At 41.9% G+C, this 25,068-nt stretch overlaps 1 protein-coding gene across 7 annotated transcripts in view; it reads left to right on the top strand.

The window, feature by feature from the left end:
- Positions 1-11,723: 11,723 nt before the first annotated feature.
- Positions 11,724-25,068, top strand: part of REPS2 (RALBP1 associated Eps domain containing 2) — a 158,004-nt gene continuing 144,659 nt past the window's right edge. For all 7 annotated transcript variants that reach the window (XM_045021781.1, XM_045021377.1, XM_045021638.1 and 4 more), the window contains exon 1: positions 11,724-12,078. In XM_045021781.1, coding sequence (XP_044877716.1) covers positions 11,869-12,078 — 210 coding nt within the window. In that variant the 5' untranslated portion in view covers positions 11,724-11,868. The remainder of the gene's footprint in view (positions 12,079-25,068) is intronic.

Below are 25,068 nucleotides of genomic sequence, written 5' to 3'. Positions count from 1 at the left end.
CTAAAAATACTACTATAACTATGAACCATGGAATGCCAATAATGACAGCCTCACCTTTGATTTAATTCCACAAGTATTTTCTTTTCTTTCCCACAAGATTATAAGGTATGGAAGTTGAAGGTTCTTAACATAATCAATAGCTATATGGAAGTAAAACTCCACAACTTTCTAGGATTCTTAATTTGGGATGGCAATATTATGTAAACCTGTCCATGCCCAGACTCTGTGCAGAATGATAGAGAGTTTTATTATACTGCGCTTGCACAGGGAAGATTTGAGGTACAAAATTAGCGATGACTAGACCTGGGGCTCTGTTGTAGGAAATGTTTATAAAGAAGTCTGCTGCATATCAAGTGGACTAATCGTTGTTGTTTTCCTAATATCTGGGGTGGGATGGTTGACTCAGCACACCTTGAAAGGCAAACAGAGAGTGTGGCATCTACTGCTCTTGTTCTGTAGTTATGAGTGAGAGAGACAACTGCAGACTGAGTCAGGTCCCCAGCTAACCTCCAGTGTTGGGAATCTAGTCACCTGCTGATGGTGAATGCAAAGTATAGCTGAACTGAGCAAAGGTGCACTAAAAGAAGGTGATATTCTAAAAAGTATAATGTAGTCCCTCCTAGAGCTCCTCTGCAGGGTGGAGTGGCTCCACATTGCTCCTATAAGAGCAACAAAGAGCAACCAAATTACATAAAATTGGTATAATTCCGTAGAAAAAGATTTCACCAACACATTTACTCTTAGTCATTATTAATCCTGTATTCAAGTTCACACAGGAAATCAATGTCAAGAATAAAACCTACATCGCCTAACTCCACAGCCTGTACTGAATGTATTTATTTGAACCCATCACCACAGGATATGAGCACTGACAAATATTTGCTAAGTCTCACAAGACCCCAGTGAGGCAGGGCAATATTATCTTCATTTTACCAACAGAGAACTGAAGCACAGATTAAGTGATTTATGTAAGGTCACACAGGGAGCATAGCAAAACTGGGAATTCAACCTACATTTCCTAGTCAAGTGCCTTAGCCACAAGAACATCTTTCTTCCTTCTCATATGCACTGTCAGAACCTTCCTTCCTTACCACAATGAGCTTTAATACTAAACGCTACTGGATATAATAATGCTGCTTTTCTGTCAGCTTCCGCAAATTGTCACCTCAGACAGAAAAACTAGCAATATAAATAGTGACAAATAAATGAGAGTTTGTAAACCTTTTTCATGTTTATTAATCTATGGTGATATTAGGAATACAAGTACATAATTTTTAATTGATCCCTTAACCTAAAATTTATATACAAATACAAGCACTTATCCAAAATTTTGGCCAGATCATATTCCTGCTTTATATGCTGATGTTATGTGTCCTGAATGGAAATAAAAATATAAAGGAGGTTCAACATGTAAAGGAACAGAGGAAAGAAAAGCATTGGAAAGTTATATGAAATATAGGTGCTGATTCAGAGGCTAAAATAGGGAAAAAAACAAGTTAAAAATTACTTAGACAAGTTAGAGGTCTTCAGGTCCACAGAGCCTGATGAAATACATCCTAGAATACTCAAGGAGCTTACTGAGGAGATATCTGAGCCACTAGTCATTATCTTTGAAAAGTCATGGAAGATGGGAGAGATTCCAGAAGACTGGAAAAGAGCAAATATAGTGCCAATCTATAAAAAGGGAAATAAGAACAACCCGGGGAATTACAGAGCAGTCAGCTTAACTTCTGCACCCAGAAAGATTATGGAGTAAATAATTAAGCAATCAATCTGCAAACATCTAGAAGATAATAAGGTGATAAGTAACAGTCAGCATGGATTTGTCAAGCACGAATCATGTCAAACCAACCTGATAGCTTTCTTTGACAGGGTAACAAGCCTTGTGGATAGGGGGAAGTGGCAGATGTGGTATATCTTGACTTTAGTAAGGTTTTTGATGCTGTCTCGCATGACCTTCTCAAAAACAAACTAGGGAAATACAGCCTAGATGGAGCTACTATAAGATGGGTGCATAATTGGTTGGAAAACCGTTCCCAGAGAGTAGTTATCAGTGGTTCACAGTCATGCTGGAATGGCATAACGAGTAGGGTCCCGCAGGAATCTGTTCTGGTTCTGTTCAATATCTTCATCAATGGTTTAGATAATGGCATAGAGACTACACTTATAAAGTTTGTATACGATACCAAGCTGGGGGGGTGGGTGCGGTTTGCAAGTGCTTTGGAGGATAGGATTAAAATTCAAAATGATCTGGACAAACTGGAGAAATGGTCTGAAGTAAATAGGATGAAATTCAATGAGGACAAATGCAAAGTACTCCACCTAGGAAGGAACAATCAGTTGCACACATACAAAATGGGAAATGACCGCCTAGAAAGGAGTACTGCAGAAAGGGATCTGGGGGTCACAGTGGACTACAAGCTAAATATGAGTCAACAGTATAACACTGTTGCAAAAAAAGCAAACATCATTCTGGGATGTATTACAGGAGTGTTGTAAGTAAGACATGAGAAGTTATTCTTCCGCTCTACTCCGTGCTGATTAGGCCTCAACTGGAGTATTGTGTCCAGGTCTGGGTGCCACATTTCAGGAAATATGTGGACAAATTGGAGAAAGTCCAGAGAAGAGCAAGAAAAATGATTAAAGGTCTAGAAAACATGACCTATGAGGGAAGATTGAAAAAACTGGGTTTGTTTAGTCTGGAGAAGAGAAAACTGAGAGGGGACATAACAGTTTTCAAGTACATAAAAGGTTGTTACAAGGAGGAGGGAGAAAAATTGTTTTTCTTAACCTCTGAGGATAAGGATAAGAAGCAATGGGCTTAAATTGCAACAAGGGAGGTTTAGGTAGGACATTAGGAAAAACTTAACTGTCAGAGGTGGGTAACCACTGGAATAAATTGTCTAGGGAGGTTGTGGAACCTCCATCATTGGAGATTTTTAAGAGCCAGTTAGACAAATACCTGTCAGGGATGGTCTAGATAATACTTAGCCCTGCCTTGAGTGCAGAAGACTGGACTAGATGACCTCTCAAGGTCCCATTCAGTCCTATGATTCTCTTCCAACTTGCACTAGTGTAAATCAGGAGTAATTCCAGCAACTTAATGTTGTTACACTGATGTATAAAGCTGGTATATTAGAGGTGAATCAAGCCCACACTACTTTTTAATGTGCTAGTTATATTCCTCTTTGTATATTCTATTATCAGGAGACAAGTGTCTTCTTAAGGCTTGAAGAGGGCCATTGGAAAGTCATCTTGATCACAAATAATAAAAGTAGCCTCCCTGGAATAATAGCTTGTATGGACACATATACACCAGTATTTTGTGCCCTGGCGCTGCTCTGGCCCTGATCATGCTTTGTAGATACTTGCAGGAACCCTTTGTGTGTAGATCTCTCCAATTCTGTGTGGAATACTGTCCTCAGCAACCTCTATGGCATCATCTCCTCCCCATCACTGAACTCTGGAAAGGCTTCCCTGTGGGCCCAAGCGTCAGTACAGGGGTCAGGAGATAAAGGACTGGGTCGCCAGGACGTGGAATGGGTGGGCTGAAGGTGGTGGTAGGTGAAATGCAACCTCTCCAGCCTTATAGAGACTTAAATTCAATTTCAGGCTGTAATATTTTTTCTGCGGCACCTCCTCCCTGTGACGTAAAGTGCAGCCATGCTCAGGGCAGGGGTATTCCTGGTAGCGTAGCTCCATTACAGAGAGAGGGAAAAAGAAACCCTTTGCCTGCACTGCTCAAGGAAACAATGCTAGAGCCTTACTAACAATAACCATGTCTGAACATAATCATTGCTAGTGTGGTTTCAAACACAGTATGCACAGGATAGTCATAGCAGCTCTTGCATCATTATACTACAAATTGACAGTTTTCTCTAATACATAATTTAGTTCTTTAACTTCGTAAGTTCTTTAACTTAGTTCTTTAACTTAGCAGAGTCCACTATCACAATGCACTCACTCTTAAGCTTGGACTATATTAGAGGATCTTGTTGTTGCAAGCACCATTAGAAGGGTCTATCATACTTGTAATACACTTCATGTTCACACACAAAAATGCAGCTATGCACAAGTGTTGCCAGCACTAATTCAATTGCTGATAAAATTCAGGCCTGTGATTCACCACTGGTGGTAGCAACAGTAGAAGTTACAGTATAATGCAATTTGCTAAATTAGACGGTCTGTAAATGAATCCAGAAATCAATGTGGGAGAGAGTGAGGATTTTGCTCAGGTTAAAGAATACAAATCTAGAAATGGCACAGATGCACAGTATTTTCCTTAAAGGAACTCACTTGTTCCAAAACTGTGTGTGAAATGTGAGAACTATCCATGTTATTTTCTAGTGTAAAATAAAATTGAATGGTAAGGATTGCCAATCTCCTACGAAAAGTCACTACCTATGTATGGAACCAGCAAATTTAATATTGACAAAATTAAGTAAACCTACTAGAATTCATTGTCTTTCTAGATGACCCCCTTCTGATTTTTATATATCTCAGTGCTGAATAATACTACAGAATATTTTAAAGTCTGAAAGAAAAAATTTGAGGGGCAAACCAGCTGCACAACATATAGCGGAATGAACATGCAGTGATTTGTGTTTGAGTTGTTATTGCTCTTAATTGAAAATATGTGTCCTATTTGACTTAATGTCTTCATTGTAATGATTAACGCATCTGGATTTTTGTGTGATTATTTTGTAATTAAATGTTTTGTTGTTACTAATTGCCCATTACGAGGAACAAGTTATAGAACATTAGTCTGTTCATCTCACTGAGAGATTTAACTCCATTATAATCAAATCATAAATGAGAGGGAGCTGCTGGCAGGGAGTTCTCTATAGAGGTCCCTTTGGTCGGGAATTACTTCCCCCTTGGTCCACCAGAATGCAATTTATTAACTTTCCACACATGTTGCAAGGTCCATTTTTCCCTTCTCCATTAGAAGGGAATAGGGTATTGCACAGTTTCATGTGCTATAAGTAGTGGCACCACAGAAGCATCTGTTTGAGTTGCTTAGGCTATTAAGCGATTGGCATTTTGTCTACATGGAAAAAGTAAATAAATATTTCAGAATTTAAAACAAAACAGTAAACATGTTCTTTGAATCTCCTATAAAACTATTGTAAAGGCCATGGGGAAAATAAATGACAGTACACAGATGAGGACATACTTTCCTGGAAGTCTAACTCACAGAAGGTTATCAAAATCATGACTTTATCTCAGGCCTGATCCTGCAAAGAAGTATGCATGTGCTTAACTGTTTGCACTGTGAATAGTACTATTCACTGCCCACACAGTATGTCTACACACAGGTGTGACTGTAGCTTGTGTAGACATACCCAAGCAAACTTTCATGTAGACATACACTAAATGCGTAAAATTAAGCATATTAATAAGTCTTTGCAGGATCAGGACCTTAGTTTGTATAGAGCTAGAAAAAATGTAACAAATAAATCAAAATTTGTCAAATATGAGAACATACAATATTAATTATTTTATGTTGCTACATAATGGAGAGCGACAAATGAAAATGTTTACTCACAGGGAAACTGACATTAACCACATTTTCCACGGTTCCTTCAAAAGAGGGATTTTTCATAATTTGTTACCTAATTTTTCAAGACAAGGAAAATGTCAATGTTGGAAAATAGCTTGTTTTTAGACATTTTTCATGTTTTAGTTGTATTTAACAAGCAAGCTGGGAACCTAATTCAACAGCTCGTTAAACATTTTCCATGTTTTGTTGAAAACTGAAACATCTCAAAATACGAAACAATGAAAAGAATAATAAAGGATCTCTTACACCCTGTATGAAGTGTTGACTCACTGAATTAATATGTAAAGCAACAAGCTTGTCAATTACATTCCAAGCATGCCTGATATAATGGATATAAAGCCTGTTCATCTGCTTAATTCTCTCAACTGTGTTCTTTTCTTCAGCATAAGAAAGCAGATAGAAGAGCTATCATTATGAACAATGGGCCAGATTCATTCAAATTGGTGCAAGATGTAAATTACATTTCCCCAGTTAATTCCCTTGCCCCTCAAAGGATACTCCCAGGATTTTCTGCCATGGGGAAACAGTTTTCAGTACTCCTGCTCTAGCCTGCACTGCTTTAAATCTATGTTGGATTTATACATTTTTAGTGCTAGAACTGCGAGGCCCATATAAAAACACAAGTAGATTGTTTAAAAAATGGAAACGTTTTATTGATTAGACTGTAATATTCTTTAGAATCATAGAATCATTAACTAAAAAGTAAAAAATATATAGATATATTCAATCATGTTGTCATTGTTCCTGTTAACAAACCTTTGGAAACAGAATCTGTTTTTTACTGACACTTTCCCCTTTAATCACGCATGGATTTGTAGGGCAGCTGTTAGCACTTTTTGTTTTTAGAAGAAGGCATTGAATTCTTTATTTTTGGGAATGAGGAGGTAGACACACAGAAAATGATAGGTTACATTTTAGGCCTACTTGCCTAATTAATGTTATTTTGATCAGAAATGGGACAATAGATAGAATACTAAACACCATTTTGACATACAGGTATATAGTTGTCTATATACAACTTCTATTTTGGGAATGCTCACAATAGAGGCCGAACTCAAAAGGGAGTAGCTTGGCTCAGTTTACATGGACTGAGCCGGCGAGCAATTATGTGGTGCAGGCTTCTGCCACCAGGCCCTACCGCCAAGCTGCTGCAGGCCCTTCAATTGCAGAGGACAGCAATGATGAACCCCAACTGAGAAGACTCTCTGAGAGGATTCCAGGGGAACTCACAGGGAAACCAGAGGCATCAACAGTGGAACTGAAGCCAGAGTAAGAAGTGGCCCAGGGAGCAGGCTTGGGGTGCCCACCCGCAGGCTCTATATTTTGAATTATTGTTTTATTGGGCCTTGGGTTGGAACCTATCCCCGGGCAATGCAGCCGCAGACTCCTGCCACCGGTGACACAGCCAGAGTATTGCTACTAGGTGGTACTGCCAGGCATGGACACCAACCCTCCCCCTGCCACACGACACAGTTCCTCTCTTTAGAAATATGACTTACATTCTTTGTTCCTAGGTTTATGACCTGGTATTTGGCTGTGTTAAAACACATGTTGTTTACATAACCCCACATTACCAAACAATCCACGTTGTTCTGTATAACTATGGCCCTTTGTTGTCAGATTTTATTTTATTTAATTTTTCCCAGGACAAGAACAAAAAGAGGTGAAAATTGGTGGAAAAAACTATTATTTTTTCTGGGTAAATATTGGGGTTTATTTTGGTGGATGGAAGGACGGGGGAAAAGTATTCAGTAGATTAACACTTTGATGAATGGAATTGCAGAACTAAAACAGAACTCAAAACATAATGCCACCTCTGAGTTTAAGAAAACAATATATCTCTAATCCCCAAATAAAACTTTTCATTTGAATAAAGTTTACTGCTGCAGACTTAGAACTATTAGCCTATAAATATTTACCTTTAATAATTGCGCCACACCATCTGAGTGCACAGATTCAACGTCATCCTTTTCTCCTGTTTTTTTTTTAAAACCTTTGAATATTTCCTTGTGTTGTGAAACGTATTCTGATACAGATTTTCGTTTTCTTGCCATTTTAGTGTGTCCGATGTTTAAACTGTAATCGGCTAACAGCTTGAAATGTATACATGGTGAGTGTGAGATTCATCAGTATGTTTAGATGCACATGCACTTCAGAGCTTGTGCGAGTGCCTGTTCGTTTATTGTGTGTATCTTCTAAACTAATACATAGACTTCATCAGGGAGCTTTACATATACACACAGGCTAACGTATTATCATAATACATATATCTCATGCAATCTATTGTCTTTTCCTAATAAAACAATTTTTTATATATATTTGAATGATACAAAAGTAGGGTGAAAATTGGGGGGGAAAATAATACTTTTTGTAAAACCTGGGATTTTTTCTGTAAAAATTGGTTTAAACTGAAAATGAAAGGGCTTATGTGTAACTAACCTGTCTCCATCATTATTTACCATTCCACAAAGTATCACCTTTCTCTCTATACCCACACATGTATTGACTCAGCCTCACCCAACAGCCCTATTTACATCATGCTTCCCCATCTTTCCCTCCACACCCCTAGTTCCCCCCACACTCAGCTTTTAAATGTTAACCAGTGTTTAAAAGTTGAATTTGGTAGGGGAATATTGGGACATGGTGGGTATCAAACATGTGAGTGGAAGAAACATAAAGGGAAACTGGACTGGGGGTGAGGGCAGAAGGAACATGGGAACAATGTAAGAGGAATGTTGAAGTAGAAGTCTACAATAGGAATTTGAGATGATATTATATATCAGCTTTGATAGCTATCCAAGTCACAATCAGTATCAGTGTTGATACAGGCATCTTAAACAAATGGGAAATTCCACTAAACAAAACAAATCTTTAATAAAAACCTGTTAAGTTTGCTCAGGTGCATATTCCACCAACACAACCATATAAGAGCCAGGAAATTACTAGTTAACTCCTTCTTGCAACCTACGATTTCATCTTTTGCAACATATTACCTCCACACCCACATCCCCCATTCATACCACACAGGTCTCCTCCCTCGACCTCTGCGCAAAACATGCAATCTTCTATTCTATATAGGTTTATACTATGCTAATCAGCACTGTATCTGATCACCTTCCAGTCGTGCATTAAGTGATATGACTAATATATGTCATGTGTTTCTTCTCTTATCATCTCCCCCGGGCAGAGGTGTGGGCAGTGAAGTATTTTGTTTTGAAAGTTTTTAAATGTTATGCACATGCGCATGCACACACACACACATTTCTAGATATTTGTGTGAGAGAAGGCAAGGTCAAAGAAATGTGCCTTGCACTTGGAGCAGAAGGTGGCAAAGTTTGTGATAATCTGTGGTTCCTATGGGAATTCATTCCACAGTCTTGGACTAGCCTCTGAGAAAACTCTGTATCCTGCCCAGGCAAGCTTTACTTACTGTAGAAAGTTCCATGTGGCAGAGAAGCAAAAATGTTGGCCACAGACTTCATTCCATAGCTTTAGTTGAGCTTTTAGATTCTTTCAGCCCAAGGCCACTGAATGCCTTGAAGACAAGGGCCAAGACCTTGAACTTGGATTTGATATTCTCTGGATATGGAAAGCCAATATAGAGTGTGGAGGACAAGTTTGGTGTGCTCACGGTGGTAGCCAGTATTGCTGAGTAGATGCACTGCAGAGTTCTATACTAGAATCATAGAGCTGAGAGGGACTTTGAGAAGTCACTAAGTCCAGCCTCCTGTGCTGAGGCAGGACCAAGTAAACTAGTTAAGGATTCCTAAACACTGAAGGCTTCTTTCCCAGGAATATTGCATTACTGTAGTAATGCAGCCAAGAGATGCTGAGGCATGAATAACAGAGGCCAAGTAATCATTCATCAAATGGGATGGTGTTTCCTAGCTCAGTGGTTCTCAAGCCGGGGGCCATAAGCCAGTTTAAGGGGGTTCACAAACCCAGCATCCCCTATGGGCAGAGTTGGGGGGAGACACAGGGGAGGTGTTGCTGTCCCCCGCAAACTGCAGTGCCTTGCCCTTGGGATTGCCCCACTCTGGTTAGCACTTAGGTCCTCCTCCCTGGCCATGTCAGAGTCAGGAAGCCAGAGCAGGGCAGTGCAGGGCAGCTGCTGCTCTGGCCGGTGCCAGGGAGAGGGCAGCTGCTGTGGCATTCCCCCACTCCCATCCTGCTGCTGGTCCTCAGGGCTGCGGCTGCTCCTCAACTCCCAGCCCCCTTTGACTGCTCATGCAACTGGTAAGAACTGCCTGGGCAGGGGGACCTGGCTTCAGGGCTGGCACTCAGGGAGCAGCAACCCTCCCAGCACACAGCTCCTAGCTACCCTTCTCCCTGCACCCTGACCTACATCCCTGCCTGCACTCTGAGCTACCCCCTGCCTGCACACAGCCCTTAGCTACCCCTCCCTGCACCCTGAGCTACACCTTACCTGCACACAGCCCCTAGCTATCCCCTACCTGCATGATGACCTACCCTCCTGCCTGCACACAGACTCTACCTCCCTCCCTCCCTGAACCCTGAGCTACACCCCTCACAGTGCACAGCTCCTAACTGCCCCCTCCCTGCACCCTGAGCAGTTTTCAGACTTTTTGAACTGAGCCCCCACTTTGAATTATAATTTTTGGTTGCACCCCCTCCATCCAGACAGGCTGAGTGGCCTGCGGAGGTGAGTTTGGGGTGAAGATGGCACTCCCTCCCCAGGTCCCGCCATGTGTGCGGAGCTGATATGAGCCCTGCTCCTCCAAAAGAGAAGTCAAACTATGCCTAAATCTGAGGGCCTACCTCCCACCCAGCGGCAAAAGCCTGGAGCCCTGGCACCCCACAGGGCTAAAGTCCTAGCTTTCCACCCCCGTCCAGTGGCTGAAGCCCGGAGCCCTGAGGCCCTGCCTCCACTGGGCCCTGGAGTTTTTATAGAACGTTGGGAGAGGGGGTTTCAGGAAGAAAAAGGTTGAGAACCCCTGTCCTAGCCAACCTGAGATGGTAGAAAGTGTTATTCATGGGTACGGCTATGTGAGAGCTTAGCATCATCATGGAATCCAGGAGCACTCCTAAACTACACACTGAACTGACCAGCTGTACAGTCAGGGGCGGCTCTACCTTTTTGGCCGCCCCAAGCAGTCATGCGCGGGAGGTGCCCCGGAGCCGGGAGAGCAGCGGACCTCCCGCGGGCATGACTGCGGAGGGTCCGCTGGTCGCGCGGCTCGGCTGGACCTCCCGCAGCTGTGGACGGTTCGCAGGTCTGGCGGCTCCGCTTGAGCTGCCGCAGTCATGCCTGCCGGAGGTCCAGCCAAGCCGCGGGACCAGCGAACCGTCCGCAGTCATGCCTGCGGCAGGTCCACTGGAGCCGCGGGACGAGCGGCCCCTCCGCAGTCATGCCTGCGACAGGTCCGGTCATCCCGGGGCTCCGGTGGACCTCCCGCAGGCATGACTGCGGCAGGTCCGCCGGCCCAGCCTGCCGCCCCCCCGGGAAAGGGCCGCCCCACGCGCGTGCTTGCCGCGCTGGGGTCTGGAGCCGGCCCTGTGTACAGTGCGGATAATGGCACTTCCCTACCTAGCAGGAGTGTTGTGAGGATAACCACACTGAAGCCTGGCAGGCCCTCAGACACTCCATCGAAGGGGGGCATGTAAGTACCCCACAGCCAGGCCCTCAGTCACTAAAGAGATCCTGAACCTTTCTGACAATGCAAAGGGGGGAGCTAAGAATATAGGCACTAGGATCAGGTGGTTCCAGTATCATACACAAAAGGCTGCCCCCTTAGCTCTGACCTGGGAACCCTTCACTGACCCCCGTCTTTCCAGCGGGACCGGAATAGCTTGTGCAAAGCTCCCCAAAGCGGCAGAGCCTTTTCCCTCTGGGGGTGGTCGCCTCTCCCTTCACCCTTCCCTTCCCAGCGGGGGTGGCGGCAATTCCTCCTCCTCTGCCGCCCCTGGGGCAGCTGCGCGCTTCCCCGCGGCCCCTCTGCCCCGCTCAGGGGTGCTCAATCCGGCGCCCCCTCCCCGCGCCTCGGCGGGCTCCCGCTGGCCAGCCCCAGCCGTGACACTGCGGGCTCCCGGCGGGCCGGCCGGGCACGTCCCGCTCTGCGCCTGCGGGGGCCGCTGGCGGGCGCGGGCTAAGCCGCTGTCTGGCCGCTGCCTGCGCCAGGCGGGAGGGGAGGGAGGGAAAGGTGCTGAGTGAGCGGCTCGCCGGCCGGAGCACTGCAGAGCCGCACCGCGGAGGCGGGGGAACGGGGCCGGCACCTTCCCCCTTTGCAGCGCCGCCTCCTCGCTCCCCGCAGCGCCGCACTCCCGCCGCCCGTCTCCCCCGCCCCATGGAGCAGGGACCCGGGGGGGCAGCCGCGGGGGGAGCGGGGCTCCTCCTGCCCCTCAGCGACACGGAGCAGCAGCGCTACTCCGAGCTCTACTCGCTCTGCTGCTCGCCCGCGCCCGAGGGGGGCTCGGCGCCAGCCCCAGCCGCCGGGGGGAGCAAAGTGGGCGACTTGTTCAGGGCATCGCAGCTCCCTGCGGACACGCTGCACCAGGTGGGTGAGCCGGAGGGCGGGGGCGCCCGGCTGGTTTGCTTGCACCCCTTCTGCCCCACGGGGGAAGGGGGGCACTTGGGTTCCCCAGCCCTTGTGCCCCACTAAAGGGGAAGGGTTGGCGGGATGGGGGGAGGACATATTTCCACCTCAGCTGAATCTCCTGCCCTGGCTTAGCCTGCTTGGGAATTGGGGGGTGTATCAGCTGCACCCTGGGGAGAAAGTTTCCTCTGCCTTTTGTTCTGGTTTATTTGTGTCACTCGCGCGCTCTTCTCTCCCTCCACCCCCCGCGACCCACTAGTTATACTGTGTTTTAATACGAAGTAGATAAGCCCGTGGGTTTAAGCAGACAAGTGACACCTCTCGAGAAAGTTGGAAAAATATGTGTAGAACTTCCCTGGGCTGTGCATTAAAATCCTATCACAGGGTGAAACTGTCTGGAGTGTTGGATTTGGGATTTTAGTTGTGTGACAAAAAAACGAAACTTTTTTTGTCGTGATCTTTGTCCTTTAAAAAAGAAAGAAAGAAAAGAGGATTTACATTTTTGATGAGGATTGTTGGTAAGGCCGTATGCTGTGTTATTGCTTTTAAAAAAATGTTTAGGTTGTTCTGAATTTAGCTATCCAGAAAAGTTGTATGCCATTGAATCCATATGTGCTATTTAACGAGCTAATGTATAATGCATTGTAAGTGCTAAGTATTCTGAATATTTATTATTTATCAGAGATTTTTAACTGGAATGGAGTATTTGGTAACTTTAGCTAGTTTCACCCCTCTTCCTTTAGACTACTGAAAGAGTAGAGAGTCTGAAACAAATTAGTATCCCACTAACTGTTGAAGGTGTATATAGTCAGCTGAAGACTGTTTATTGTTTGCTATGTAATTCTCTGATACTACCAGCTCTAAAAATATTGTAGCAAAAAACTTTGCACTGTCACTTTTGTATATAGCATTTTTTGAGACAGCTTTGTATTTGAAATGTTTTTTTTTTTTGGCAAACACAAATATGTAATAGCTTTTTTTTTAATCTGCCCTAAACTGTCTTGTAATATTGCGATAGTTGTTCAGTAGCTGCTGTTTCATGCTCTAGGTGTTTACATATTAGTAGTGGGTGATATGAGCCCTGTGTATTGTTTGCACGTCAGTGTACATGAACAGTCATTCGGGATCCCTTGGGATGAATGCAAGATTATTTGTTATCCTTTGGAGGTATATATATGCAATATTATTTATTTTTACATAGACTATGACTTTAAACAAATTAAGTATTATCATAAATTTCATTAGACATTCCTAGATCAACTTTGATTACCAAAATAAATACACAACATTTTTATTATATTTCCAGGTTTATGAATCATACTGAGTATGTTTTATTCTGGGACTGTCACAAAAAATCTTAACAATACAACATTTAAAATGTATGTAAATACAAAGAGTAGACAATTATGTGTGCTTACAAATGATGAAATTACCTGATGTATAGTAAGCAGGTGGTCTTCTTCTTTTCCACCTGCGGAATAGTAATTTTGATTAACTCAGTCTAGTAGCACACTCTGGTTAGTAATAAACTAAACCTAGGAAGAAAAACACTGAACTTCTATTTTGTTGTCAGGAATTTAAGAAATGCTGTAATTCAGAAATCCTTGTTATATATCAAACAGAAACAAATAATGTCAAGACTAAGCTGACAAACAGGTATAACTGGCTATGGCCTACAGGGACTAAACTGTGTCGTTTCCCTGGAAACAGTCAGGCCTTCTCTTAATGAGCATTTAATTTGGATTTACATAATGTCCAGGAAATTCTAAAGTACAGTAGGGGAAGTTGCTTCCATGACCAGATGCCCTCCACTGTTCCAGATGCTGCTTACTTAATAATATCCAGAGAAAAAATGTTGCCAGTCACTTGTAGTACCACTGTTGGGAGTCAAAGGGTATGTCTACTTTACTCACTCATGGTGGTATGGAGAGTACATACACTGCATGCCCCTCTGGCATGGGTATAAACAGCAGTGTAGAGGGTGAGACACTGCTTAGGTGAGGAGGGTACAGACACGCCAGAATCTTAGGCTGCATACCCTACATGGCTCTCTATGCATCCAAGCAGTGCCTCCCCCATCTACACTGATGGTTTTTAGCAGTGTTGACTCCTGCTGCCTTCCCACTGCCAGAACTTTCTCCACTGCCAGAGCCTTTGACTGCCATGTGTAGCTACTCATCGCAGCGTGGACGCAGCCTGCGTTTTGCTGCAGTGTGTAGCTACAAGTATCCTACACACTGCTACAAGTGTAGACAAGGCAGGGCCGGCTCCAGACCCCAGCGCACCAAGCGCGCGCTTGGGGCGGCATCCCGCGGGAGGGCGGCAGGCGGCTCCGGTGGACCTCCCACAGGCATGCCTGCGGAAGGTCCGCTGGTCCCGCGGCTCCGGTGACTGCCAGAGCGCCCCCTGCAGCGTGCCGCCCTGCTTGGGGCAGCGCAAATCCTAGAGCCGCCCCTGAGACAAGGACAAAGTGTGTTTGGATCTGCCATGATTCAGTGGGGCTCCTTATGAATGCTTGCAGGAATTCACCCATCTGGATCTATTTGCAGGGTTTGGGCCTTAAATTTACTTACATTTGGGAAAGAGGAAAAAGAATTTCAAACAAGAAAGAATGCTTAAAGAACTTATTTTTAAAAGGAGAACTGGATTGATAATCTTGAAGTTACTTATATAAATCAAATCTATTAGTGATTTTTCTTAATACACTTTTATTCCATAGCTCTTATTTAAGCATAGTATATTAGCACTGTATCAATTGAGTGTGATTTATTATAGTATTGGATGCATTTTCTTGCTCTGGGATGTGACTTTAGCTGGCAACATTTTGTGATTTTTACTTGTTTATTTTAGAATTCCTTCCAGGTCCTTATGATGTACAGAGAGGTTTATTCATAAACTGGTTTATAATTGACTTCACTAGTACTACTTGTTTGAGTAAACTTGCATCCTGCAACTGGATCCACACAAGCGAACCCCTGCACACTTGCCCTGCCCCAGTGACTTCAGTGGGGCATCCATACAAGTGAACCCTTGTGCCTGAATGGGTCCAATAGCAGGATCTCGCCCTTTGTGCTTGCAGGACGAGACTGTAAATTAGCAGACTGTTATAACTACAGGCTTTGTAAAAGTTGTTCATGTGACCATATTTATAATAATTGAGGCAGGCTTTATCATCAGTGTCTCAAAGTTTTCCATAGAGATGGATTTTCTGGGGAGTTTATGAAGATGGATCAAAAAATAACAGTAACCAAGAACTTCATAAAAAAGAGAACTGAAAAAGTAAAATTGCTTTCTGTGTCACATTCAGATAAAAATAATTAGTTAAGTCAAATATTCTGTCTTTCTAGATCATCTGTAGTAACAAGACCATCTTCATTAATTCACAAAATCAAAATATGATCAACCCCAAACTACAGTTTTGTAAGTTTTTTCACAACACTGAATTTCTTAATTGGCTATGGATCAAAGCTTAACAATAGTATATCATGTTCTAAAATCTAGTTTCTCAGAGATTTTGACCTCAGGTTTTATTTACAGTTAATGAAAATAAAGAAATTCTGGAGTCCAAAGTCTTACACAAAACATTACTTCAGTCCTCTAATTTTACTCTGAATTCCCTCTGTTGGCCATGCTAGCAACCACCTCCATCAAAGGTGATAGCTAACATATTGAAATTCCAGGAAAAAAAATATCTAACAAAGAAAAACTTCGGAAAGTTGTTGCAAGAAAAATGTTAGTTTTCTGAATCATTTTTTACTTTGCATGCTTTAAGAATGATAAAAACAATTTGATCAGTTTTTATCCACAGAGAATACAATGCTGGAAACATAAAATAAAGCAGTGGTGTATAATATGTGGTTGCCAGTGATAAAGGTTGCACCCATTTTAGGAAGAGGTGGCTCACTTGTGTTAATAGATAACTCGTTTGTTTTGAAATAGTTGTTTGACAACATGACTTTTACTTTTTTTATTTAAAGGAAGTTTTCGTGCTTAGTATGCAAGCTTTTATGCTGCCTCATGGAGCTAGTAGTACTGTTTGTCGTTGCCATGTAGGAGACATAGACTGGAATCCTATGCTCCAGTTCTGGATTGCAGTTAAACTGAGCTCTGCATAGGCCAAAAGGAGAAGGTGCTTTATGTAATGTCTGCGCGCCTCAGATTCTCTAAACAGATAGGTAGACCCTCCTCCTGCCCCCTGGGCCTCCTACAATAAAACAAAATTAACAGTAAATTATAAAGAATAATATAATTTCTCAGGGCTCTACAGATAGGGAATGGAGAAGTCTCCATCTTGAACTAGAGTGGCTGTAGGGATTGCTCTAATTTATCTTGTACTGCTATGGCAACCTCAGGAAGTAGTTCATAATAGCTAGAAGGCAGTATGTCCCAGCCTGCTTCCTTCTCCCTCCTCTCAGGAGGCCACTATGCGGTGTGGACTGTGGAGAGACTCAGCATTAGGGCCATTTTGATAATTCTGTGCCATTTAGAAATCTTCCTTATGCTGGAGGTATATTCCATGGGTTTGGTTTAAAATGGTTTTGTGGCTTCTTTTGCCCGTAGAGCTGGCATACAGGGGCCACAGCAGAGGCTAGAACATGGGCCCTAATCTCTTGTCTCTAAATTGTTGGCCTTCCGGGGTTTGTAGTTGTGGAAAAAGTGTGATAATTCTTTGAGGGGGCAGGGAGCCATTACTTTTCTGGTTGATCACAGCATAACATTTTGAGCTTGAAGGGAAGTTTCTTCCTTTCTTTCTTGCTTGTAGTGCTATGGCTTGTGTAACAGGAGAAGAAAAGAGGTAGGGATGTTGTCCACAGAAATCCATCAGTTAATGTAGATGAAGTAAATTGATATTGTCAGAGAGTGAAATGTTAAAAGAGGAAATGCTGGGAAAAAAATGAATTGCTAACAAAACAAACATGCAGTCTCATTAAAATCAGCTACAATACTGGAGAAATTGTTAGTCAGTTTTGGGAATTATACCAGTAAGCCTCACTTCAGTAGTAGAAAAGTGGTTGAAATTAGGATAAAAATAGAATTATAAATCACCTAGATGAACAAGATATAAAAGGGAGAAACCAGCATGGTAAACTATGTACTCATTCCTCTATCGTTTACTAGAAATCCTTGAATGTGCTCACAACATTTGCATAAAGGAGACTACAGACTAACACGGCTGCTACTCTGAAACCTGTCATTATTTATTTAGAGTTTCAAAAAGTCTTAGATAAAATCCCTCGCAGGAGGCTTTTAAGATAACATTGTAAAATGTCTGGTGCCCCTAAGGTTTGTACTAGGACCAGTGTTTGTTTGTTTGTTTTGTTTGTTATTTGGAAAAGGAAGAGGACAGTGAAGTGACAGAATTTATTTAGGTTAATCAGGACTAGAGGAAACTGAACAGCATCAGACAGATCTAACAAAACGAAGTGAATGGGCAGCACAACGGCAAGAAATTCAGTGTTTACAAATACGAAGTAATGTACACTGGAAGGAATAGTTAGTGCTACACATGCACATTACTGAGCTCTAATTTAATTGTAACCACTCGGGGAAATATTGTGTGCAACTCCCTGAAAACATTTTCTCCATGTGTAGGTCCAAAAAAGCAAATAGATTGTTAGGATTGAATGCTATGTTCATTTCTGGTCATCCTGTCTCAAAAAAATAGAAGGTCTCCAGCAACTGGTGACAAATGATAAGAGGCAGAGAGACACTCCTCGTTTTTTTAACCTCTCTTCATACAGAACTGCTTAACATAGAGGAGAGAGAGGATTATACAAAATAATGAATGGTAACTTATCTAGGCTCTCCTACTTGTCCTTTCTCATAATACAAAACCAAGGGGATATAAATGAAACTAAAAGGAAATACATTTAAACCTGACAAAAGTAAATTATGAATTGTGGAACTCATTCTCACGAGATATCAATGAGGCCAGGTGCTTAGTATAATTTAAAAAGGCTTGCCATTTATATGGATATTGAGAACATCTATGATCAGGATTTTGTTTTTTTTGAAAATGTGGAGGGGTTGAGCGATAAATCCTCATGCTTCATAGACGTGCAGGAGTGGAAGGGACCTCAAGAGGTCATTTGTCCAGTCCCCTGCACTCAAGGCAGGACTAAGTATTATCTAGACCAGTGGTTCTCAAACTAGGGCCGCCGCTTGTTCAGGGAAAGCCCCTGGCGGGCTGGGACGGTTTGTTTACCTGCTGTGTCCGCAAGTTTGGCTGATCGTGGCTCCCACTGGCCGCAGTTTGCCGCTCCAGGCCAATGGGGGCTGCAGGAAGGGCGGCCAGCATGTCACTCGGCCCACGCCGCTTCCTGCAGCCCCTATTGGCTTGGAGCGGCGAACTGCGGCCAGTGGGAGCCGCGATCGGCCGAACCTGCAGATGGGGCAGGTAAACAAATCGGCCCAGCCCGCCAGGGGCTTTCCCTGAACAAGCGGCGGCCCTAGTTTGAGAACCACTGATCTAGACCATCCCTGACAGGTGTTTGTTTAACCTGGTCTTACAAATATCTAATGATGGAGATTCTACTGCCTTCCTAGGCAATTTATTCCAGTGGTTAACCGTCCTGACAGGAAGTTTTTCCTAATGTCCAACCTAAACCGCTCTTGCTGCAATTTAAGCCCATTGCTTCTTGCCCTATCCTCAGAGATTAAGAAGAACAATTTTTCTCCCTCCTCTTTATAACAATCTTTTATGTAGTTGAAAACTGTTATCGTGTTCCCCCTCAGTTTTATTTTCTCCAGACTAAACAAACCCATTTTTTTCAATCTTTATTCATAAGTCATATTTTCTAGATTTCTAATAATTTTTGTTGCTCTTCTCTGGACTTTCTCCAATTTGTCCACATCTTTCCTGGAATGTGGCGCCCAGAACTAGACACAATACTCCAGCTGAGGCCTAATCAGCATGGAGTAGAGTGGAAGATTTACTTCGTGTGTCTTGCATACAAACTTACGCTGCTAATACATCCCAGAATGATGTTTTCTTTTTTTTTGCAACAGTGTTTCACTGTTGACTCATATTTAGCATGTGTTCCCCTATGACCCTGTCATAAACAGATAGTTAAGGGTTAAAGTCTCTTTTACCTGTAAAGGGTTAACAAGCTCAGTAACCTGATGAACACCTGACCAGAGGACCAATCAAGGGACAGGATAATTTCAAATCTCTGTGGAGGGAAGGCTTTGTCTGTGTCCTTTGTTTGGCTTGTTGTTCTCTTTTTGGATCTAAGAGAGGCCAGACATATTCTTCAAGTTCTCCAAGTTCCCTGAAGTATTTTCTTCTATTCAGTCTAGTGAGTATTAGAAAGGCGGACTTCTACATTTGCAATTGTGTGTTTGCTGAAGGAATATCTTTATTTCTGTTTGCTGTTACTTTGATTATTCTGAGGAGGGAGGGGAAGTCTCTCCAGTTTTTATAAGTTAGACCCTGTAAATTTTTCCATCCTGGTATTACAGAGATAATGTACTTTCTTTCTTTCTTTTTAATAAAATCTTTTCTTTTTAGAACTTGATTGATTTCTTCCTTGTTTGGATTTTCAGGGGAAAGGGAGGGGGGAAAGGTGAATCCCTCTTTGTTTTGATTCAAGGAATTTGAATCCAGGTATCTCTCCTAAGCACTAGGAGAGGGGAGGGGGGAAATGGGTTGTTTCCCTTTGTGTTGAGATTCAAGTTTGAATCTGTGTTCCCCAGGGAGAGTTTTGGGGGAACAGGGAGTGGGTCAGACACTTAAAACTTGACTGGTGGCAGCAAAAACCAGATCTAAACTAGGTTTTTAGTTTAGAGGAGTCCATGCAGGTCCCCATCTTGTGAACGCTAAAGTTCAAAGTGGGGAATAAACCTATGACAGACCCCCAGATCCCTGTCGTCAGTACTCTTTCCTAGGTAGTCTAGGGTGAGCAGACGAGAGGGAGAAAATATCGGGACACATGGGGGGGCGTGGGGGAGAGCGCATCCGCTGGTGGATCAAAAACAAAACAAAAAAAAACCCCGAGTGCTGCTGGCAGAGCGAAATATCGGGACAAATTGCATCCTGACTTTATCGTTACGTCGGGTCACCCTAAGGTAGTCATTTCCCATTTTGTATGTGAACAACTGATTGTTACTTCCTAAGTGGAGTACTTTGCATTTTTCCTTATTGCATTTCATCCTATTTACTTCAGACCAGTTCTCCAGTTTGAGGGCAAAAGCCAACTACTAGTTGATAAAGGAACTACCTTTCAAACCATTATCTGTGGAATATTCCATCATAGTCCACTATGGTGTTTCTTGCATCTTCCTCTGAAGTACTTGGTTCTGGGTACTATTGGAAACAGGAGACTAGATTAGAGAGACTGCTGTTCTGATTTGGAAGGACAGTTTCCTTTTCGAGAAAAATTGAATAGTGTATTTTTCTGAAAGTGTAGACATAAGCAGTAGATCTTCCAAAGTGTCAATAATAATATTTCATCAGGTTTATGCTCCCTGAGTGAATTGAAATATTGATACTATACATATTAATTGCTGCATAACAGGTGGCTGTTATGACTGTTTTGCAGCATTTCTTTCTTTCCAGTCAGTCAAGTGTGACCTGATTTTAAAAGTACTGCAAGCAAGCAGTGAGTACAGCATCTGCTGTACCATTGCATGATGAGAAATTCATTTAGTTACACAAATAAAGAATTTGTATTTGCATGCTGTATTTTATGTAGGATTACTCTGTGTTTCACAATGAGAAGGTGTGTTTTGGCTAGCTTTCATAATGACTATAAATTTGTTTTATTGAAGACATTGAGCAGAGAATCTGGGGGACAAGAAGATGGGAATCAAATGTTTGTAAGATTTGTAATTTCTGTAATGTGTGACTCAGAATAGCTAGAAAGATGGGACTGACACGGGTATAGCTAGTCAGAATAGCTAGTAAGATTCACAGTACAGACATACTGGCTACATGATATGCTTTAGTCTTACACTGTACTGTAATTTTCACTTTATATTTTATTTCTACTAAGTCATTATGATATACAGGAAACCTTATTTGTAAACTAAACCTTTGTAAATGTATGAGAGATTTTAGAGTTAAAGACTTAAAATAGTTTACAAGCACATTGCACTTTTCTTTATAAAATATTAGCTTTCTTTCAACTTTTGAATCAACAACCTGTATTAATTTGAGCTCCACAGATTACAAATACTAGTTGTATGATGGTACTGTAGTTGCACAAATACTGCATTTTTGAGCTGGAACTGTCCTTGTATTTCTGTGTAAACAAAGTATTCAGACAAATTATATTGCTTTTCTTCTACATGCCTAGTAGGTTAATTTATCTTTATGGTGACATGTTACTATGGTAACCATGAGTTGTTTGACCACAGTGTTGTGTTAAAAACAGAAGTGTGAATAGATTAAAAAAAATCTCTAAGTCTGATATTCTGGGTGAAAAATGGCAGTAATTTAGTTGGTTCTTAATTTTAAACTGCAGAACTGTTAGGTAGAGAGACAAGGTGGGTGAGGTAATATCATTTATTGGACCAACTTCTGTTTGTGAAAGAGACAAGTGTTGGAGCTCCACCGAACAGCTGTTAGGTGAGAAGAGTGGAATGAATGTCAGTCTTAACGTAACTTCCTAAGATAGAGAAGAATGAGAGTTGTGGCAGCAATAATGTAAGGATTATGAGATTCCTGACTGGGGAAAGTCAGAGTGGGCTTACCATTTCCTTTAAACAGATAAATGTGTCTCTCCTTTAGAGCTAAGTTTTTTCCCATTTACTTAAGCATGAGCTGAGTTTGTGCATCCATGAACAGAATTTGGCTCTAAAGTTTTCTTGGTCCGGAAAATATAACTTAGTTAATTGGCTTGGAGTAGGTGTTGAATTCTAACAATGTGCATGTTGTGATGTGGGGACCTGCCTGGCTCTGTCTGCGGGAAGCAGATGCCTATAATTTGGAGAAGGGATATTTGTCGTGAGAAATCTGTTAGTTTTATGCGTCTGTGTAAAGTAAGCATCCTGTTTGACATAAAACAAATGATTGCTTGCAGTGTTGTTGTAGCTGTGTTGGTCCAGGATATAAGAGAGACAAGATAGGTGAGGTAATATCTTTTATTGAATCATCTTCTATTGGTGAAAGAGCCTCTATGTAAGCTTGGAGACTTATCTCTTTCACCAACAGAAGTTGGTCCAATAAAAGATATTACCTCACCCACCCTGTCTCTCTCATAAAACAAGTGAGATATTTTGTGCACAGGAAGTAGAGGTGTAATACCCATTTAATGTATGGATAGACCTAACTGTTATCATTCTGGCCTTTGGACCCTATGCCCTTCTGATATTTAAAAGAGCAATTAAGGGAGGCAGACAATAGTATACTGAGAACTTTGAGGAAAAAATACATTATTATTGCTATTCAGTCATCACCAGTGTGTTTTGCTTTGTACAAACTGAGGGAGATGCAAATCTAGATCTAAGGAAGTTAGTCTAAATTAAATTTTTAGAGTTCAGATATATAAGAGCAAGTTTCATGATGTATTCTATATAAATGGTCATTGAAAGGCCTTAATGTATCTTAAACTAACATAGACATAGGGCCTATGCTTTCAGAAGGGACTAATGGTTTTGAGTACTTCAGTTTTTGGGTATCCAATATGAGATAACTTGGGGAACTGATTTGCAGAAATTGGTAAGCATCCACTCTCTAAAAACTCTGGCTCCTTAATGGTGTCTCAAGTTGGGTACCCCATAATTGAAGCATCCAAAACCACTAGTCACCTTTAAAAATTAGGCCAATGTATTTCCATAAATGGCACTGAGATTTGGCACAACCAGGCCAACCACTTCCCACAGACTTTTCTTTCCTGGCTGTGGGGATGTCAGGGATTTAAATAGCTACTTGAGCAAGAGGGAGGCACAGATCCATTGGGATGTGCATAAGGGAACAACTCAGATTCTTCGAGAGAGGTGGCTCTAGCATGATTGAGGAGAGCTAAGTATTTCTGTAGCCTTTTTCATTATGTCCTAGTTATATTTAGATAAACCTATTGTATTCAGTATGTAATTGTGTAAACAACTCTGTGTTTGTGTACAGTGTCATGCAAACACTCATGTATAATTATTCTAAAACTATTCTCTGATTTGATCAGTAGTGTTCATATTAAAGCTGCTCATAGTCTGTTTCCCAGGGGAGATGGTGTGTGTAAAAGTGCAATCTGCTAGGTGCATTTAGTCCATAAACACCCGTAAGAGGGAATGTATAAAATTTGATGTGAGCTGAGCACAAAGGATTAACTACATGCAAAGAATTTATTTGCAAAAGATTGGGCAAATTGGATTTGTGATAAAGAACAAAAATAAAGACCTGTGCTCTATCCATGAATTTGTTTTATGCTTTACTAAATGAAATATTTGGCAAATAACATAGGAAATATTTTACTGTGATAGTATGGCAAAATGCTGTGGTTGCATTATCTCATTTAGGTCTATGATTCCTTAGCGTGCTTGCTCCAATTATTTTAACATTAACTTCTTATTGTGAAGCATCTGCCATGCTCTTGGCTGTAGTATGAGTGTTGTGTTCTAGAATGAAATTGGAAAATTGTTTTCATAAGATTTGCCTTGGCCTACATACGCTATTAGTCAGCTACTGGGTCATTAGAAAAAGACGATGGTGGTGTTTAGATTAGTTTGACCAGAGACTAAATGGCTCAGAGACAGGGAAAGGAAGATTAAACCTTTTAGCTTGGTGTTGCTGGTCCAGCTTGAGTCCAGTTTAGTACTAATTAACAGTTATTTCATGGCTGGTAAGTGGAAAATGTGTAACTGGTTGATGAACTGTTTACTGTTCCTATTTCATAGAAGCTAGCAAATACAACTGCAACAAATTCAATCCCAATTTAAAATAATACCCTAACTGCTGTCTTCAGAAAAATATCCATCTTGAGAGCTTTGCCATTGTAAATTATGTGGCTGTCATAGCCCATTATTCAATCACCTACTTAAATCTCTTTTTCTCTATCTCCACAGCTTCCTCACTTCCGTGAGCAATCTCCTCTTTTTTAATAGAAACAAACTTATTCACTGAAAATATCCTTCCCTTACTATTTCTGTTTCCAATAACTCTTGAGTTTTCATTTTATATCATCCTATGATCTGTGTGACTTAGGTGGTCCTCTTCTCCTTCAGGTAATAGTGAGTACCTAGTCTTGCAAACACTACCAGATGTAGGGCATACTACTGTGTCTAGTCATGATTCTAAGCTCTGTACTAGGTCAAAAATGTTTATAGGGATAGGCTGTAAATGATGAGTCTCAAATCACTTGTGTTGTCAATAACCTCTTCAGATTCAGTTCTATGAAAATCTCTTTCTCTTTTCTCATTCCGCCACAGAAAACATTTACTAGAAAAAAATGTTTTCTTATCTAATGAGCCCCAGCTATTGGTTTCATTTAACTTTTAATGTATTATTTATTTATTTATAAACCTATTACTTGACTTCTTTGAAAGATGCTAAATTGACAATCTTTGAGGCTGAAATAATGTATCTATCCTCAGGAAATGTTCCATATAGAAAATGGCAATACAAACTCTCCATACTACCCCTGTAATTTACCGCAAAGCTGATGTAGAGTGAACACTTTTAGAGACATTAGTTTAGTTTTCATTGAATCCTTGACTTTTCTGCTGAAGAAGATTGTATTCATGATGTAGGTTTCATAAAATCAAGTTTATACACAACCTAGGGCAGGAATGTGGATATAAAGTATGACATAGGTTAACAGAAACAATCACCAATTCACTCCCACCTAGGAGCTGCAGGGATGTGGAGCCAGGTAGGGAGCCCCTGCCAGCCCCGCCAACCCTCCCCCACCCCAGCAGCAGGGTCCGTGCTCCCCCCCCGCAGCACCCATGGTGTCCCGGCCGCCCCCACCAGAGCACCTGCAGACCCCCGTCCAAGTTTTAGTTAGGGGTATATAG

This window comes from Mauremys mutica, chromosome 1 (genome assembly GCF_020497125.1).
Source record: "Mauremys mutica isolate MM-2020 ecotype Southern chromosome 1, ASM2049712v1, whole genome shotgun sequence".
In the NCBI taxonomy this organism is placed as follows: Eukaryota; Metazoa; Chordata; order Testudines; family Geoemydidae; genus Mauremys; species Mauremys mutica.
The sequence above is the reverse complement of the archived record's forward strand: the minus strand, read 5'-3'. Positions and strand labels throughout refer to the sequence as shown.